Source organism: Rutidosis leptorrhynchoides, chromosome 3 (assembly GCF_046630445.1).
Source record: "Rutidosis leptorrhynchoides isolate AG116_Rl617_1_P2 chromosome 3, CSIRO_AGI_Rlap_v1, whole genome shotgun sequence".
NCBI lineage: Eukaryota > Viridiplantae > Streptophyta > Magnoliopsida > Asterales > Asteraceae > Rutidosis > Rutidosis leptorrhynchoides.
The window spans coordinates 49,738,646-49,755,841 of record NC_092335.1 but is presented as its reverse complement, the minus strand read 5'-3'; the positions used below and the strand labels follow the sequence as shown (position 1 = coordinate 49,755,841).

Below are 17,196 nucleotides of genomic sequence, written 5' to 3'. Positions count from 1 at the left end.
ACGAATTAAGTCTTCCGCTGTGCATTTGCTCAATATAAGGACATTACTTGGAGCCGATCATCGCAATGGGACCAAATGTTGATGACTTCGTCCAGGTGAATTAGGACGGGTCCTTTCAATATTATGTAACAACACACAAGTGTACATAATAAGTTGAATTTTGCTTGTATAAAATTGTCGTGCCGGGTTTTTAATAATAGCGGATTGACCTTGAAGTATACCAAAAGCTCATTCACTATCTTTTATAGCAGACTCTTGGAATCTTTTAAATTTTTTTGCTTTTGGATCATTGGTATTTTTGAAAGATTTAACAAGAGTAGACCATTCCGGATAAATCCCAACCGCCAAATAATAACCTCTACTAAAATGCAATCCATTAACAGTGTAGTTACATGGAGGTGACATATCTTTTAGTAATTCGTTAAATAAATCCGATTGATTTAGAACGTTTATGTCGTTGTTTGAACCAGTCGGCCCAAAAAAGGAATGCCAAATCCATGTATCATACGAGGCAACTGCCTCCAACATGATTGTTGGGTAATAATGATCACCTCGTGTAAATTGCCCTTTCCACGTAACTGGACAATTTTTCCAACCCCAATGCATACAATCGAGGCTCCCTAACATACCCGAAAAACCATGTATTTCTTCATGTTTAGAAATTAAACGTTGCACATCATGCGCGTTTGGCCATCTCATATACTCGGCCGAATATAAGTGTACAACACTCTTGCAAAAGTTTTCCAATCATAAATAAGAAGTTGATTCACCCATGTGTAATTATTCATCAAAAGCATCGGGTGCAATACCGTACGCTAATTGTCTTATAGCGGACGTACATTTTTGAAAAATGTTAAAACCGAATAAACCGGTTGCATTTCGTCTCTGTTTAAAATAATTAATATAATCGGGTATAGGTTCTAGATTAAAATTGATTATACCTCGACATATACGGATAAACAAAGACCTGCTCATATGAAAGCGTCGCCGGAACCTATCGATTGGGAAAGTAGGGTTGTCGGAAAAATAATCGTTGAATAGTTGTCTAGCTTTTCCTTCTCGATCTATAGGAAAATATCTTCTAGGAGCTCTAGGTATCGATACGACTTCACCTTCGACTTCATCTTCTTCTTCTAAAAAATCAATTACATCGAGTACTTGCGTTGGATTATATGCACTCGCGAGTGATAACGCCTCTTCATAAATTTCGTTATCTCGCTCCATTCTTAAATAAATGATTTTTTCAAGTGTTTTTGTTATAGTAATGTGGAAGTAGTATGTATGAAATGGTTTTGAGACACGTATATATATTGCTACCTTGAATTAAAAAAAAAAAAAAAAAACCAAACGACTATTTTTACAACAGATATATCAATTAAATTGGGCCCCACTAGCGTGATGACCATTGTCGTTGCAAGGCAAATTGAACCGCAGCCAAACCAACGGCGCCCAACCGACGGGCGCTAGCATCGTCGTCTTTCAACGGAGCCACCAAGAAACCCTCCAACGACGGCCCGCTGTGAGTGGTCTTAGAAAACATATATTAAAATGTGATAACGGTCAACGTACCGTTAATGGCCGGGATAAAGTGTAGTTTGTAGATTGTGGTAGCAGGTCCATTAATGACCTTAATTAGTAGTAATAGATTACTAGATGAAAGATGTTGTAGTCGTTTGGACATGTGGTTTTAACAAGACCATTGAAGAAGTGATCAAGAGAGCGAATGCCACAATATACGGGCTCGCATCAGGGGTAATGACGAAAAATATTGACATTGCAAACACAGTGTTTCAAGATCGATTAGAGCACGTGCGGTGTGGGTTAACTGTTATTTAGCACTTGATCGAGACGCACCTCATGGAGGTTTCAAAATGAGTGGGTTTGGATGTTTAGAGGCACTTGAACATTATCTTCAACTAAAAATTGTGGCCACACCAATCTATGATTCCCCATGGCTTTAATTAAGCTTAGAGCACCAGGAGTCGATGCAATTTTTCGCTGTCGAAGGAATTTAACGCCGACGACGGCGGTTTTGTCGACTCTGGTTCGGCGTTAAATCGACGTTAAATGAGTTTAACGGTGGCCACCGTTGCTTATGTAACGTTGTAATTTTTCTTCTCTTTTTTCTTCTTTCACTCCGTATATTTTAATTTTTCAGCTTTTGATTTCTTCTTTTTCTGTTTTTTTTGCAGGTAGATTGATGATGGAGAAGGAGTTAGGTGGAGAGGGAAGAAAGATGAAGAGAGGGAAGAAGGGGGTATTCATTATGTTTTTTCTTTTTTTGTTTTTTATTTATTCCGTATTATTTGGGGTTTTTATTTATTTTTTATTTGGGCGAAACTTATAGGGGGTATTAAGCATTGTTTTTATTTTTTAAATTAATGTAATTTTTTCTATTAATGAAATTTAGTATTGCATTTGTTTTTATATTTTTAATATATTATTAAACTAAATAATATTATTAAAAGCGTTAAAAATATAATTAAATAATGATTTAACATTGAACCTTTTTCTCTGTTTTGGCCTCAGTGTTAAATCCAGTGTTAAATTTAACACTGAGATTTAACACCGAACGACTTCTAGTGCTCTTAATTCAAACCTGATCAAATAAAATAGTTCCATTTAATTTATTATTTGTTCTTGGGGTTTGTACGAGTACAACACAGCCTTTTAGATCTTTATAAAAACGTAAACATGTTATGAAAACATATTCCAGTAATGGAAACATCATTAAACATTGATTATTAAGTGCTCTGATAAAGAAACTAGTACTGTATGCCTCTGAGACGTTACGACAACTTCTATCATGTATAGGTTCCTGCACACACACACAAAGTGTTGGTGATTTTAGTGTTATCAACAATCATTTTAGTTAATTGGGATTTACTAGAAAGCAAACTTATCGAATTAAGCTCAATGACGAGTTTGGAGAGTGTGGAGTTTTACCGTGGTCTCATGTATCTGAAATCTTGATTTTGTTATTGTCTCGAACAAGTAAATGTATCTGCCATTCAAAAACACATATTTTTAGCTTCTCATTACTAAATTTTTCAAACAAGCATAAAAGTAAAAACTTCACACCATCTATGATTAACAGAATGTTGTTAAAATTTGTGACAAGTATGATGTTTAAAAACATAAATCAATTATAATGTAGTGAAGGCATACCGCCAAGCTAGTTTTGTAACAAGCTCTCCTGGAGCATCAGGGAGAACCTAAATGGGAAAAAGTTCCGAGAAATTTATTAAAGGTCACACTTTCAACCAATAAAAACAAACTAAAAAAGTATGACAAGATTCACCTCGTCTTCATAGGGATTGTAGCGATCTTTGAACCACAACCTCAAAAACTCCAAAAAAAGATTTCACATATTAATTATTAAACATCAACTAATATTAAAGTGCACACATACTTGAGTTTCTTTTAATCTAAAAACAAACGTCATTTATAAACACAAATAAGAAAATTCAATTTGTTTTAACCGGATCAGACCAATCCGTATCAGATTGTAGGACAAATCTCAAACCGAGAACCAAACTGAACATTGATCCGATAAAAAATAATAATTTCATGATATAAACTAGTGAGATATATAGTTGACTTGTGAGGTCAAATAAACTTGAAAGTCGTAGTAAGTACACAAAGAGAAAATGTGAACCTTATCAATGTTTTCAGGTTCAAGGCCATTCTGAAAGCGGGAGTCGTAAGAATGGGCTAACCAGTATCTGCTTGAGTCGGGTGTATGAAACTGCATATATTGTCACAATTTCAATCATTAGTATGAATATGAATGAATTGGTCGACACATACGTAACCCATTACTTTGCATGTGTGAATACGAATTAGAACAAGATAGAGACAGATACCTCATCAATCAATAGTACAGATCCATCAGAGCCCTTTCTAAAATCGTACTTTGTATCGAGTAATATCAAACCATGTTGTAATGCCACTTGCTGCAAATAAAAAGGAAACGCACACACAGAGAAATGTCACAATAAAAATAGATTGAGAGAACTCATTCTATATAAGGGGATGATTCTCACACACTGTTTTTTGATCCTCACACACCCTTTTACCCTATTATTATGGAGGAGTTCAAGTAAATTGGTGTGTGAGGATCAAAAAACAGTGTGTGAGAATCATCCCCCTCTATATAATAATATATAATATAGTAGATATACTACTGGGACCTTAGGTCAGACAAATTCTAATTTGAATCAAAGGATTAAAGAAAATTGACCCGGCCATACTCGAACAAAGATAAAGCTTTCCTACTCGCTTCATCATAATCAGCCTGACTCATCAAGCCTTGTTCAACAATCTGCAAGATATATACAGAGTTCCGTATAAGCAATATAGTAAAGTATGTTTCGATCTGGCAAATCATACCACGGGTCAAAAAATTGAAAATTTTTATATTGTTTAAAGGGTTAAGGCTACTCAAGGTTCATATACTTTTCATTTTGTCCCGATGTATGTTAAAATACAATGCAAATTTAGAATAATATGGAATTAGTAAATGTATATGGGTAAAATATCTAGATATTAATATGTATAAGAAAATATCTAGATATTAGAATATGAGAGAAAAATCTAGAAATTGAAATGTAAAAGAAAAATCTAGATATTTGTAGGTTGTAGAAATATCTAGATATTTATATATCCATGAAAATATCTAGGTTCTAGAATGTTCCATGGAGTAGTATAAATATGGGAGGAGATTTCATTTATGTTGTGTGAAGTTGTGAGAGTGAAATAAGAAGTGAGTTGTGAAGAAGAAAAGAAGAGTGTGAGTTAGCGAAAGTAGAGAAGATAAAGCTTGTAAGTAATATTGTAATTGTAATTTAATATAAGTGTTTTTGTTAAGTTTCCCGATCAAGCCTTAGTTTGTGTTTAAGTTCTTAGTGCACTTTTGTTGTTCTTATTATATGGTCGGCTCTGCCGCCTAAGTAATACATGGTCGGTTATACCGCCTAAAGATATATGGTCGACACTGTCGCCTAAGTACATTGTGCACTAAGGATTTATAAAATTAAAGGCTAACCAACGTCAAAGTGTTGGTGTAGTGAGTCTAGTATAGTCTAGATCCTCTATAGTGGTGTGTTGGGTTCGTCGAAGCTTTCAACAATTGGTATCAGAGCGGGTCGTTCGGGACCATTTCTAGTGGAGGAAATCGGTAAACGTTGGACGTTTACATCGGCTTGTTTTCACCAAGGCTCTAAGGAAGATTCTGTCGGAGCACAGTTAGGAACTGTGAAAGCTCATCGGTCAGGGACCAAGCTTATTGGACGTTGGACGTCATGATGGCAGATCTTGCAAGTACGAGCAGTGGAATCAAGAGTCTCAATAACCACAACTATGGTTATTGGCGGACTTGCATATAATCCTACCTACAAGGACAGGATTTATGGGAAATAGTTGCTGGCAGTGACACAACGCCTCCACCGAAAGAAAATGCTGAAGCCTTGAGAAAATGGAACATCAAGGCCGGGAAGGCTTTATTTATATTGAAGACTACAATCGAGGAGGATCTATTGGAGCACATCCGTGACGAGAAAACACCCAAGGCAGCTTGGGAAACTTTTGAAAAATTATTTTCAAAGAAGAATGAAGCACGCCTCCAGCTCTTGGAAAATGAGCTCGCGGGTATCTCACAAGGAAGTCTGTCTATTTCTCAGTATTTCACCAAGGTGAAATCAATTTGCCGTGAGATATCTCAACTTGCTCCTGAAGAGAAAGTGAGTGATGCAAGGATGAAGAGAATTATCATCCATGGCTTAAGGTCCGAGTATAATGGATTTATAGCCGCTGTGAGAGGATGGCCTACTCAACCATCATTAATAGAGCTGAAGAATTTGTTGGCTAATCAAGAGGCATTAGCCAAGCAGATGAATGAAGTAACCATAAAAGACGAAGAAGATGCACTCTTCACCAATAAAAAGAAAGCAACATCTCGAAGACAAGAGGCGATGAAAGAAAGTAAGACATATGGGTGGAAGGGTCACCCAAAATCAAAAGGCAACGCTTCAGGGGGAGCTCAACAAGGAAGAAGAGATCATCGCCAACAATACGGGGAAAATGATAAGAGAAAGAATGGTGAATGCTTCAATTGTGGCAAGAAGGGTCATTTTGCTCGAGAATGTAGATTCCCCAGAAGGCGAACTTTCGAAGGAAATGTGGCCGCCGCAAGAGATGAGAAGAAAGAGGTCACATTCGAAGCAACCATTAATGAGGAAACATGGGATACAGAAGCAGGACTCTCCGTTGAAGCTGACATGGATGATCAAGCTCTTGCAGCAACCTTAAAGTCAAAAATAAACTACAAAGATGATTGGATCATTGATTCTGGGTGCTCAAATCATATGACCAATGATGAGACGAAGCTGCAAGAAATGGAGGATTACAAGGGAAAGAGAGTCGTGTTGACAGCCGACAATTCAAGGCTGTCTATTTCTCACATTGGAAAGACAATAATTCCAAATGAAGGCGACTCTCATAAGCTCCAACTCGAGAAGGTGTATCGTGTCCCTGGCCTAAATAAGAATTTACTGTCAGTACCACAATTGACAGCAGAAGGGAACTATGTGCTCTTTGGACCAGAAGATGTGTCCGTATTCAAGAGAGTGAAGGTGGTTGGCAATCCATATGTGAATTGTTGTTTGGGTGGTTAAGGGTGTTACTATGCTTCATGTGGTTCTAGGTTCAATCTTTAACAACAGCTTTTTTTTAATTGATTAAAACTTACCCGCCGCAATGCGCGTGTAACTCAAAAACTTGTATAGATTCAATTGGAAAACACAAAAAGACAAAAATATGGAACTATTCATTTGAAACTTTTTGACAATTTTGTCATTTTTCCCCCCGATTTTTACATTATGTTAAATTTCACCCCCTTTTGACTAACTTTTTTACTTTGACCAACCCTCCAATTTATAAGATGTATATTAAACAAACTATAAATTTATCAAAGTGAATACGTAGATCAGTTGGTAAGGAGGTTTGTTGAAATCTAAAGGGACGCAGGTTCGAACCTTGAAGTTAAGGTTTTTTTTTTCTTTTCAGGCTAGCGATTTTGGGCCCAGCGAAGCGGGCCGACCCGAATACTTGTTAAATTTAAGTGAAACTTATTTGGATGATCTAAGAGCACGTTAGTGGTGACTGAGGTCACTTGGCATGTCGGGTCTGACTTGCTGAGTCAGAAAAAGTAGGGAGTGGTGACCTCTGTCAGTTGGGCATGTCTTATATTTTTATTATTATTATTTTAATGATTTAAAAATAACATAAATTAATAAATTATGAAAATTAACATAAATAGAAATAACTTCCATTAAAATAAAAATAAAACATTATAATTCCTAAGAAAAAAACATTACAATTCCTAAAAAAAAGATTACAATTCCTAAAAAAAACATTACAATTCTTATTTATTAAAAACTAACACGAAACGATTCAATTTCCACTTCGAAGCTTGGCCCGAATCGCCGCTTTCTTCGCTTGAAGAACCATTGCATCTTCTTCATCCATTCCCGCGGTAGACATTTGTAGTATTTTCAAATCAAGGTAACTAGTCATTGAATCAAAAGTACCGCTTGCACTTTCATCAAACGAGGATCTTGCAGAAGCTGCCGAACTCGAAGACATCTTTTGTGATTTTGATTTTCTTGATTTTTCGAGAGGTCGTGGTGTTGCATCCTCCCCATATAGCTCTGCATTTGGATTCTCTTCCGGTTCCGTGGTTCCTCATCAAGATCACAATCATCCAAACTAACACAATCACGTTTGGTTATTTTAAGTGGAGTCGGGTTGTTCCACTTTTGCTTATCTTTTAGGAATTCCCAAGCTAGGTAATTGTTAAACCTCTTAAACGTCTCCACCTTTTATTATGCATCACAACGTTCCTTGAAATTTACATCACCCTCGCCACTACGTGGAACTCGTTTGAGACGACTCACGATTCCACCATACTTTCTGCAACATTCATTCATTTCTGTCCATTTGGAGGTCAACATATCCTTTGTTCGTTTGTAAGGTGGACCCCTCGAATGGTACTCATTCATAACCACGTTCCAAAACAAAGCTGACTTTTGATCAATGCCTTGGTTTGGATCTTCAAGCCGCAATCCACGATTGAGCTAAACGTAGCTCATCTTCGGGTTCCCACAAGTACTCAGTTCGTCTTCTAGGTTGATACGAATCAACCGCAACTTCTTTTCCTTTAGCCTTTGCTCTCGACTTGCGTTTTGGTGCTTGTGGTGTTTGTTGTGTTTGTTGTGTTTGTGGAACTTGTGATTGTTGTTGTTGTTGGTGCCACACCATAAACGCTTGCATTTGCTCGGGAGACAATTGTGGAAATGATTGTTGTGAATTGGCAAAATTTGAAAAACCAAGATTAGCATCACCACCACCACTAGCCGAACCTTGAGCCGATCCGGGTGAATAGGGTGAGAGTGGACTCCATTGTGTATTGAGATAATATTAGTTATTTGACATTTTTTTGTTTGTGAATGAGATTTATGTTTGTGAATGAGATTTGTGTTTGTGTATATGTTGTGTATATATAGAAAGTAAAAAAGGAAAAAAAACAAAAAACCCCAACGGATACATAGCCGTTGTATATATATATATATATGTATATATATACATATATATGTATATATATACATATATATGTATATATATACATATATATGTATATATATACATATATATGTATATATATGTATATGTATATATATATATATATATATATATGTATGTATATATATATATATATATATATATATATATATATATGCGGGGTATTTTTTTATTCAACGTAACAATTCATCAATTTTATCCGTCGCCTACACGACTGACATAGGGGGGGACACAAGCAAGTGACGGGGTGGAGGAGTGGGGTGACATGCGACAAGGTGGGGGACGGGGCATCCGACGAGCTCCACTCCCATTGCTCTAATGACTAGTACACCTGGCAATCGGGTCGGGTTGGGTCGGGTTTGGGTCGGGTCGAAACGGGTTTGGGCTTAAATGAATCCGGGTCTAAACGGGTCAGAATTTTGAACGGGTCAAACGGGTTGGGTCAAAAGCAGATCGGGTCGGGTTGGGTCGAAACCCTTTCTTTTCCGGGTTGGGGCGGGTCGAGACCTTTTTTTTTTCTTTTTTTAATTCTTTAATAATAGATAGATATGTAATTTGTCTACTTATGTGTGTACACCCATGCTTCACGAGAAGAAGCCCCTTGGACCAGACCATAACGATAACAGTTCGTAATTATTACACACTAAAAAATTATACATACACATAAACCATAACTGTAACATCCCGTTTTTCCCGTACGTATCGAAAGGTACATACTTAATCGTTTGTACGTTTGTAACTCGTCGTTTAGGCGTAATTGTGTAGATATATATATATATATGTACTTGTTAATGTGTGCGTATATAAGTTTGTATATGAGTTTGGTTAGCGTTAAGTCTTGTGTGGCTTAGATACGATGTTTAGACGTGTATTGGAAGCTTGAACGACTTGAATGTTGTGTAAAACGATTTTTGTGTTTAAGGTTGTCGAGATGGCCAGATAGTGCCTTAGGCCGCGCCGTGACAGACGGGTCCGCGCAGCGGCATATCGAGCAAACCAGGGACAGAACCTGGGTTAAGAAGGGGTGATTTTCCCTTTGTTCGTCGCGCCGCGACGATTTTAGCCGTACCGCGACATTTCTGCCAGACTGGTGCCGGTTTTAACTCAAATTAAATGACTTCAAGGGGTAAATTAGTAATTTGGCGTATAAATCTGATGGGAGCATTAAATCCCAACCACTCATCCATTTCATTTAATTTCTTTTATCTTTTCTTTCATTTTCTCTCCCAAAAACTCAACACCCATTTAGATTAAAAGTGAGATTTGAGAGTGAAGGATTGAGGGTTGATCTTTAGAGCAAGAATTAAAGTTGTTCCTTGTGTCTCTAGCTACGCGTTGATAGTCTCGGTAAGTTCTAACTCTAAGTTTTGAGTTTTAATTGGTTAATGGTTAGGGTTTTGGTTACTAGAGACTTGTTTGACCCATTTGAGGGTAAAATGGGCAAATTTGGGTTATGTGGCTGTAATGAAACCCTAATAGCCACAAGCTAGGGTTTGGTCTAATGAAAATAGGATTTGTAAATGTTAAATGGCGTTTTTAGTCACTAAAACACTTGTTAAAGTTGAAAGAGATGTTAATTGGGTCATGTTTGACAAGTTTGGTAGTGAAAGTGTTAAAATGGATCCAAAATGTGCTAGTTGACCTAGTTTGGGTGAAATGGGTATAAATTACCCTAAGTTGGTGCTAGTTGAAGTTACTATACTTTAATTCACTAGCTTTAGTGATTAAAGTCGAGTCTTGGCCATTAAAGGGGCGGTTGTGGTGTGTTTGAGTCATTTAATGCGAGTTGGGTCATTAAATGCTCAAGTAGGTGCAATCTGGTTAATTCCACTAGTTGTGTAATGGAATGTGTACTTATGTATTAGATACTTTGCTTTGAAGCTCGGAAGTGCATAATCATCACCGAAGTGTTAAGGTGAGTGGAATAATTATATGCGTGCATATATGATGTATTTATTTGTGTAGTTGAGTTGTGAAGTGTCGACGTGTTAAGACACCACTCCTCACGTGGCGAGTGAAGTGTCGATGTGTTAAGACACCACTCGGGAGTGAAGTATCGATGTGTTAAGATGCCACTCCGAGAGATGTAACGAGTGAAGTGTCGATGTGCTAAGACACCACTCAGGGTGAAGTGCCGAAGTGTTAAGGCACCACCCGGGGTGAAGTATCGACGTGTTAAGATGCCACCCGTGGGGTTAGTGTACGAAGTGTTAAGTGCACTAATGGTTGTTATGAACTCCGACGGTTTTTTAACACCGTTCCCTCGTTCCTTTGGTTAACCATGGTTGTGTGTGTGGATTGTAGCATATTATATTGTTTAAACTATATGCTATTGTTATGCTAGCTCGTATGGTGGAAGGTTTAGTGTTATTGATGTTTGCAGCGGGGTATACGAAATAGCTTTATATTTTTACAGGAAAAACTATTAAATACGATACATTTTTACACAAGATATTTATTTATTTATAGAATGGATATACTTAAACCTTGCTACAACACTTATAGGCAGTGTACCTAATCGTACAGTAGTGTAGTTTTTAGTAAGTCCGGTTCGTTCCACAGGGAATCTTTTTAAACAAAGCTTAACGCTATATTAGTTTACTTTTATAAAAATACAAATATATATATAAGTAATATTATTATTATAAAGGGGGGTTTTTACCGTTTAATGACCGGTTTGTCAATTTTAAAACTTTAGTCGCAGTTAAAACCAAATGTAAAATATTAAAAATAAATACAAGACTTAAATTAAAGCGTAAAGTAAATAACGATAATGAAATTGCGAATAATAAAAGTGCGATAAAATAAACTTGCGATAATTAAAAAGTACGATAATTAAAAGTGCAATTAAATACAATAACAATAAAAAAAATGCGATAATTAGAAGTGCAATTAAATATAAAATAAAGGAAATAAAATATGAAATAAAAGAATTATGCTTATTTAAACTTCCGTAATCATGATGTTTGACGTGTTGATTTTAGTGTTATGCCCATGGGTTAATTGTCCTTTGTCCTAGATTATTTAATATGTCCATACGGATTTGTCCATAATAGTCCATCAGTCATAAATATAAAGTGCGAGTATCCTCGTCAAATTATCCTTATACCCGAAGTTAAATATTCCAACTAATTGGGGACTTAAACTGTAACAAGATTTTAATACTTTGTTTAATAATTACACTAGGATGTCGACTGAGTGTAACCCAAGGTTTTAATATTTTGTTATCAATTATACCAAGTGTCCTTGTACATAATTTCACCCCTGTTTTAATTATTCTAGTGGCTATTAATCCATTCCCGTGTCCGGTTAAATGAACGATTATTCGTACATATAAATACCCCGCCCATCGTGTCCGATCGAGTGTATATGGTAATTTATAGGGACGCCCAATTGTAAATCTTTATATTAACATTAACAAACTATCATTTAGTTAAACAAATATAAAGCCCATTAATAGCCCATAGTCTAATTTCCACAAGTGTCGTTCTTTTGTCCAAACCCCAATTATGGTACAAAGCCTAATTACCCAATTTTAGTAATTAGCCCAACATCATGATTACTTCGGATTAAATAAGCATAATAATAACTTAGCTACTAGACATTAAATTAAAAAGGTTGAACATAACTTACAATGATTAAAAATAGCGTAGCGTTACACGGACAGAATTTCGACTTACACCCTTACAATATTCGCTAACATACCCTTATTAAAAATTAAAATTAAAATTAAAATATAAATTATAAATATATATTACGTATATATTGAGAGAAGAAGGAAAAAAAGATGGTTTTTGCGATCAGAATTCGGTTGCTTTTATAGGGAGTTTCAGAAATTGGGGCTCCGAGACTCGCGGCCCTTTTGGCCTTCAAACTCCGCGAGTCACGGAGTTTGCTTTTACAGCTCACACGAGTTTGGCTCTTTGTTTACCGACGGTTTTAACTATTTATATAATATATAAATAATTATAAGAATTATTTAAATATTATATTATATTTATGTGCATAGTTGACTTGTAATTTTTAGTCCGTTGCGTCGAGCGTTGAGAGTTGACTCTGGTCCCGGTTCCGGATTTTCGAACGTCCTTGCGTACAATTTAATATCTTGTACTTTGCGTTTTGAATCTTGTACTATTGTAATTTCGAGACGTTTCTTATCAATAATTGGAACCTCTTTGATTGTATTTTGTACTTTTGAGCTTTTTGGTTGTTTGCGTTTTCAATTCGTCGAATCTGTCTTTTGTCTTCACCTTTTATTATTTAAATGAATATCACTTGTAAATAGAACAATTGCAACTAAAAGCTTGTCTTTCTTGAGGAATAATGCTATGAAATATATGTTCGTTTTTAGCATTATCAAATATTCTCACACTTGAGCGTTGCTTGTCCTCAAGCAATATCATCTTGAAATACTAGAATCACTTCTTTATTCTTCACACTTTGTACATCAGTGATTTCTATACGGTGGTATAAACAATGGTAGTAACGATATGGTTTACAGCCCCACATGACTATAAAAATTTAGATCCATTAAGGAAATTGGATCTTTATGAAAACATTTGATCTTTTGAAAATTAAATCTAGTTTTTACCCTAGATAAGTTTTCCGGAATAACCCTTTACCGGTGTTTGCAAAATATTTTTGTGGGTTTGGTGGGTTTCAGATTTGAAAATTTTAGCTCAAAACTTATGGTTTTGTGTCACCCACTTGCTAACCTTGTATTTGGAAAGCAACAGGTCCAGTTTACTTGTCCCGTATATTACCTTTCGGTAAACTACCGTCCGGTTGTAAAGGAAAGCGTTGAACAAGCAACTGTTAAGGCAATGTCCCCTGACATGCTTTTAATTATGGTCTATAACGTGTCGGACGCAATTACTATCCTTGGTAGGAGCAATAGTAAAGCTCACCCTTATGATTTTTCGGTCTGGCACAAGGTCCTGTCTTTGTCCATGCTATGCAACTACCGTTCTTACGGTTGACACCCGATTTAGTTCAGGTGACCTAATGAATTCCAGGTGAATTCCTAGGATTTTACGTTCAATGGTAATGAACGCATTGAAAATAGGGTTTTCAGAAAACAAATTGGTTTGTAATTTTGATCAGAATATTTTCTCGTTCAAGCTCGAGTTTAGATATCATTGAATTCCATGAGTTTGTAATTCTCAATCTTTGAGGTCAATCTCAAGGATTGAGTAATGTCAGGCTTAAAAGGTGATTTTTGATCTTTTAAGGAGATTATCCTTTCTGGGGATCTGATTCATTAGTCTTATCCAGCTAATTTGCATGGTGCCCCCCCCCATTTTACGAGATAAATCCTTCTCATGGTTAGGATAAATCTGACCACTTGGCGACCCTGTTTGATGCTGAGGTCCGTGGATTTCCTGCTGATTTTAGTGATGACTTTTCTAGATTTTTTGTCAACCTACAGCTGGTCTGGACGACAACTTCATGACCTAAATCAAGAAGCGCGTGTCTTTTTCGGAAGACTTTACTTCCTTTTAATGATGGAATTGATTCATCATGTAGATCCATCTTTCTTACAGTAAATCAGGTAAAACAGTTTAGTTTAGTCCAAAGCAAAAGTATTTTCAGTTATTTGTTACAGATATATGTGACATATGTTTAAGATAACTTGGTAAATTTTCCCACACTTGGCTTTTATTTTTTTTTATCGTACTCTATTCCATTTTAAATGAATTTTAACATTTTGGTTTGTTTCTCAATTTATGTCCTTTCTGAGGTAACAATAATTTCGGTGTTAAAACCTAGTTTTATTGTTCATAAATATGTATAAACATGATTTTGAGTTCATTTAATTGAAAATTTTTAAAAATTTTACTAGAATTGGGTAGTCAGTATATAAGACTAGGGCTGTTCTTTATTATCAGAGAGCACTAGATTCTAATACAACTACTGCTTTACTAGTATTTTTAATGGTAACCAAGTGTATAAAGTAAAAAATTTTAAAATCCGAAAGAATTTAACCCCTTCCCACACTTAAGATCTTGCAATGCCCTCATTTACAAGAAATCAGTAACAATTTAAATTATTGAGGGTGATTTGTGTGAAAATGATTAAATTTTTACCAAAGTTTCCAAATATATTGGCGTTTGTTTGCTGAATGATAAATGGTGCACATCATTTGTTCATTCCGTCTTGTTGTTATTTCACATATATTTTGCATCTTGTTATCAAAATTAGTTGCTTTTGCTGAACTTAATGTCAGCCTTTGAAAATGCGTTGTTTTACCCTGTTGTGTACATAAGATAAACTGCAAACATATATACATATTTTTGAAGTTTGGTATATTACCCCACATTCAAAAATTATTAAAATCTAAGAATAAAAGTTAGAAAATTATAAAAACTATTACAATATTAACATAAGTATTAAACATATCAACATTACAAATTACAAAATAAATAAAACTAAGTAGACTAGGGATGATATTGATACCAATAGGGGTTCCAAGCATAACCATAGGTGTTATAGAATGCTTCGGCAGGGTTATACGTAGGATACGGTGGTTGCATCTCTATAGACCAGGGAGGGAATATGGGTTTTGGTGTAGGAATATAGTTTCTACCTATATGTTGGCAATGAGCTATGATTTGGTTTTGATGAACTTGCCAATCTTCAAATGCTCTCTGTCTAGCATTTTCGTACTCCTGTGAAGCTATAAACCTTTGCATTTCTTGCATTTCATTTCCCCCTCCTATATTACCTTGCTGTTGGTTTCTCTCAACCTGTGGATGTCTACCATGGTATTGTACTGCGGCGTTATTTCGCCTCTTCAAAACTTTCGCACCATGGTATACATTTAAACCTATAGTATCGCGGGGTTCTGGTTCTTCGACTAATAATCCCCCCGACTTATATCCACACCGAGATATTCAGCAATCAAAGTAATAAAAATACCACCTCCTATTATGCTATGCGGTCTCATCCCCCTAACCATAGCTGATAAATAATAACCCACACAATACGGTATACTTACAGCGCTTTGTGGGTCTCGAATACACATATGGTAAAACAAATCCTGTTCATTTACCTTTTCCTTGTTCTTACCTCTTTATGTAATCGAATTAGCTAAAAACCTATGAATCACTCTTAATTCAGCTCTATCTATATCCAAATAAGAGTAATTTCCCCCTTTGAATCGGTGATGGCTTGTCATTTGACTCCATACACCGTGTGTATCAAAATTTTCATCTATCTTTCTACCATTTAGTATCAACCCTCTACAATCGGCAGATGCTAACTCCTCAGGCGTATATATACGTAAAGCCTGAGCCATGTCTAGTAAAGACATGTGTCGCATCGAACCTCCTAACAAAAATCTAATAAAAGATCAATCGGTTAAACTAGCTACCCGATCATTTAATTCTATACTACATAACAATTCTTCACACCATACTTTATATACAGGTCTACGCATGGTGAATAAACGTACCCAGTCATTAAAAGTAGAATTACCATACCTCTGTATAAGTAATTCCCTAATTGGCCCGGCCAATTCTACAGCTTCTAAGGGTCCCCATTCTATGACCCTAGGTACCTCAACAACCTTAGAATGAAGAGTATGCAAACCCCTTTGGTATTTTGGATAATCTATCCAAAGTCTGTCAAATCTCAGGTTCGGATGCAAATCTTCCAAGTGCATATCAGAAAAGGTCATGACTGGATGAGGTATATCTTGCTTGTAGTAGTTATCCACCTCCTGTTGTTCCGCATTCTTAGCAGGAGCATTGCGGGCTGGGGATGAAGATTCACCCCTTTCAGTCTGCAAAACACATCAAACACAATTTTTGTGCATCCAAATATGCATTAGTGTCAGCAAAATCATCAATCAAAATAATTACAATGACATGATCAATTTATATCAAACTTAAGCTCATTTTCACATTTTTATCAAATCTACACTTTTTTAAATAAGCATATACGAAAATGTTCGCCAAGTTCATAAGCATTCAACTCAAATAACATGTCAAAATAATCATCACTAGCAATTAAACAAGTTTCAAATGGCATTATCTCTCAAAAATCAAGTTCATGAATTTTAGACTTGAAAAAGTCTACTTTAATTCTCAAAATCATGTTTAGGCTCAAAGTTTGGATCATTTAACTACCTAAACATGTTACACTACTTAATTTAGCAACAATTCATGACAAAAATCGGCCATAACCTGTTTATATCAAAAAGCCCCAAATTTGCTCAAGAACACAAACCCTAGATTACTCAAAATTTGAAGTTTAAGGCTTTTAATCATGTTAAATAACATCAATCTAGGTTATACAAGCATAATACATAAACAATTTAAGCATAATTACACTAAAAAGCATCAAAATCAAATTGGGGAAAAAATTGCTCAAGAACACTAATTTTCGGATTAAATGGTGTTTAGGTGTAGAAATTTACCATTTTTCTTGAGTAATTCCTTGATAGCATCCTTCTCAACATGATTTTAGTAAAAGATTTGATGATTAACGGTTAAAAATTGTGATTTTGGGGGTTTTTTTCGTGTTTTTGCGCAGGTTTTTTTGCAGTATTTTTCT

General features: G+C 35.7%; 2 protein-coding genes across 2 annotated transcripts; both read right to left on the bottom strand.

The window, feature by feature from the left end:
- Positions 1–228: 228 nt before the first annotated feature.
- On the bottom strand, positions 229–699 carry LOC139899964 (uncharacterized). Its single transcript, XM_071882784.1, has one exon. The coding sequence runs from the start codon at positions 697–699 to the stop codon at positions 229–231; it is 471 nt and encodes a 156-aa protein (XP_071738885.1).
- Positions 700–2,945: 2,246 nt separating this feature from the next.
- LOC139896089 (phosphoribosylaminoimidazole-succinocarboxamide synthase, chloroplastic-like) lies at positions 2,946–4,326 on the bottom strand. Its single transcript, XM_071878675.1, has 5 exons — positions 4,244–4,326; positions 3,867–3,956; positions 3,302–3,748; positions 3,169–3,215; positions 2,946–3,004 (listed from the first exon to the last, which is right to left on the bottom strand). The coding sequence occupies exons 1-3, from the start codon at positions 4,304–4,306 to the stop codon at positions 3,581–3,583; spliced, it is 321 nt and encodes a 106-aa protein (XP_071734776.1). The 5' UTR covers positions 4,307–4,326; the 3' UTR covers positions 2,946–3,004; positions 3,169–3,215; positions 3,302–3,580.
- Between the last annotated feature and the right edge of the window lie 12,870 nt (positions 4,327–17,196).

Bases quoted from the DNA above. Each gene is read 5' to 3' on its own strand.
- LOC139899964 (XM_071882784.1), bottom strand. From the start codon at position 699: ATGAGATGGCCAAACGCGCATGATGTGCAACGTTTAATTTCTAAACAT.
- LOC139896089 (XM_071878675.1), bottom strand. From the start codon at position 4,306: ATGAGTCAGGCTGATTATGATGAAGCGAGTAGGAAAGCTTTATCTTTG. The intron at 3,957-4,243 runs GTCAATTTTCTT...TTTTATTTGCAG, and splicing joins CTTTGTTCGAGTATGGCCGG to CAAGTGGCATTACAACATGG. The intron at 3,749-3,866 runs GTATCTGTCTCT...CAATATATGCAG, and splicing joins CTGTACTATTGATTGATGAG to TTTCATACACCCGACTCAAG.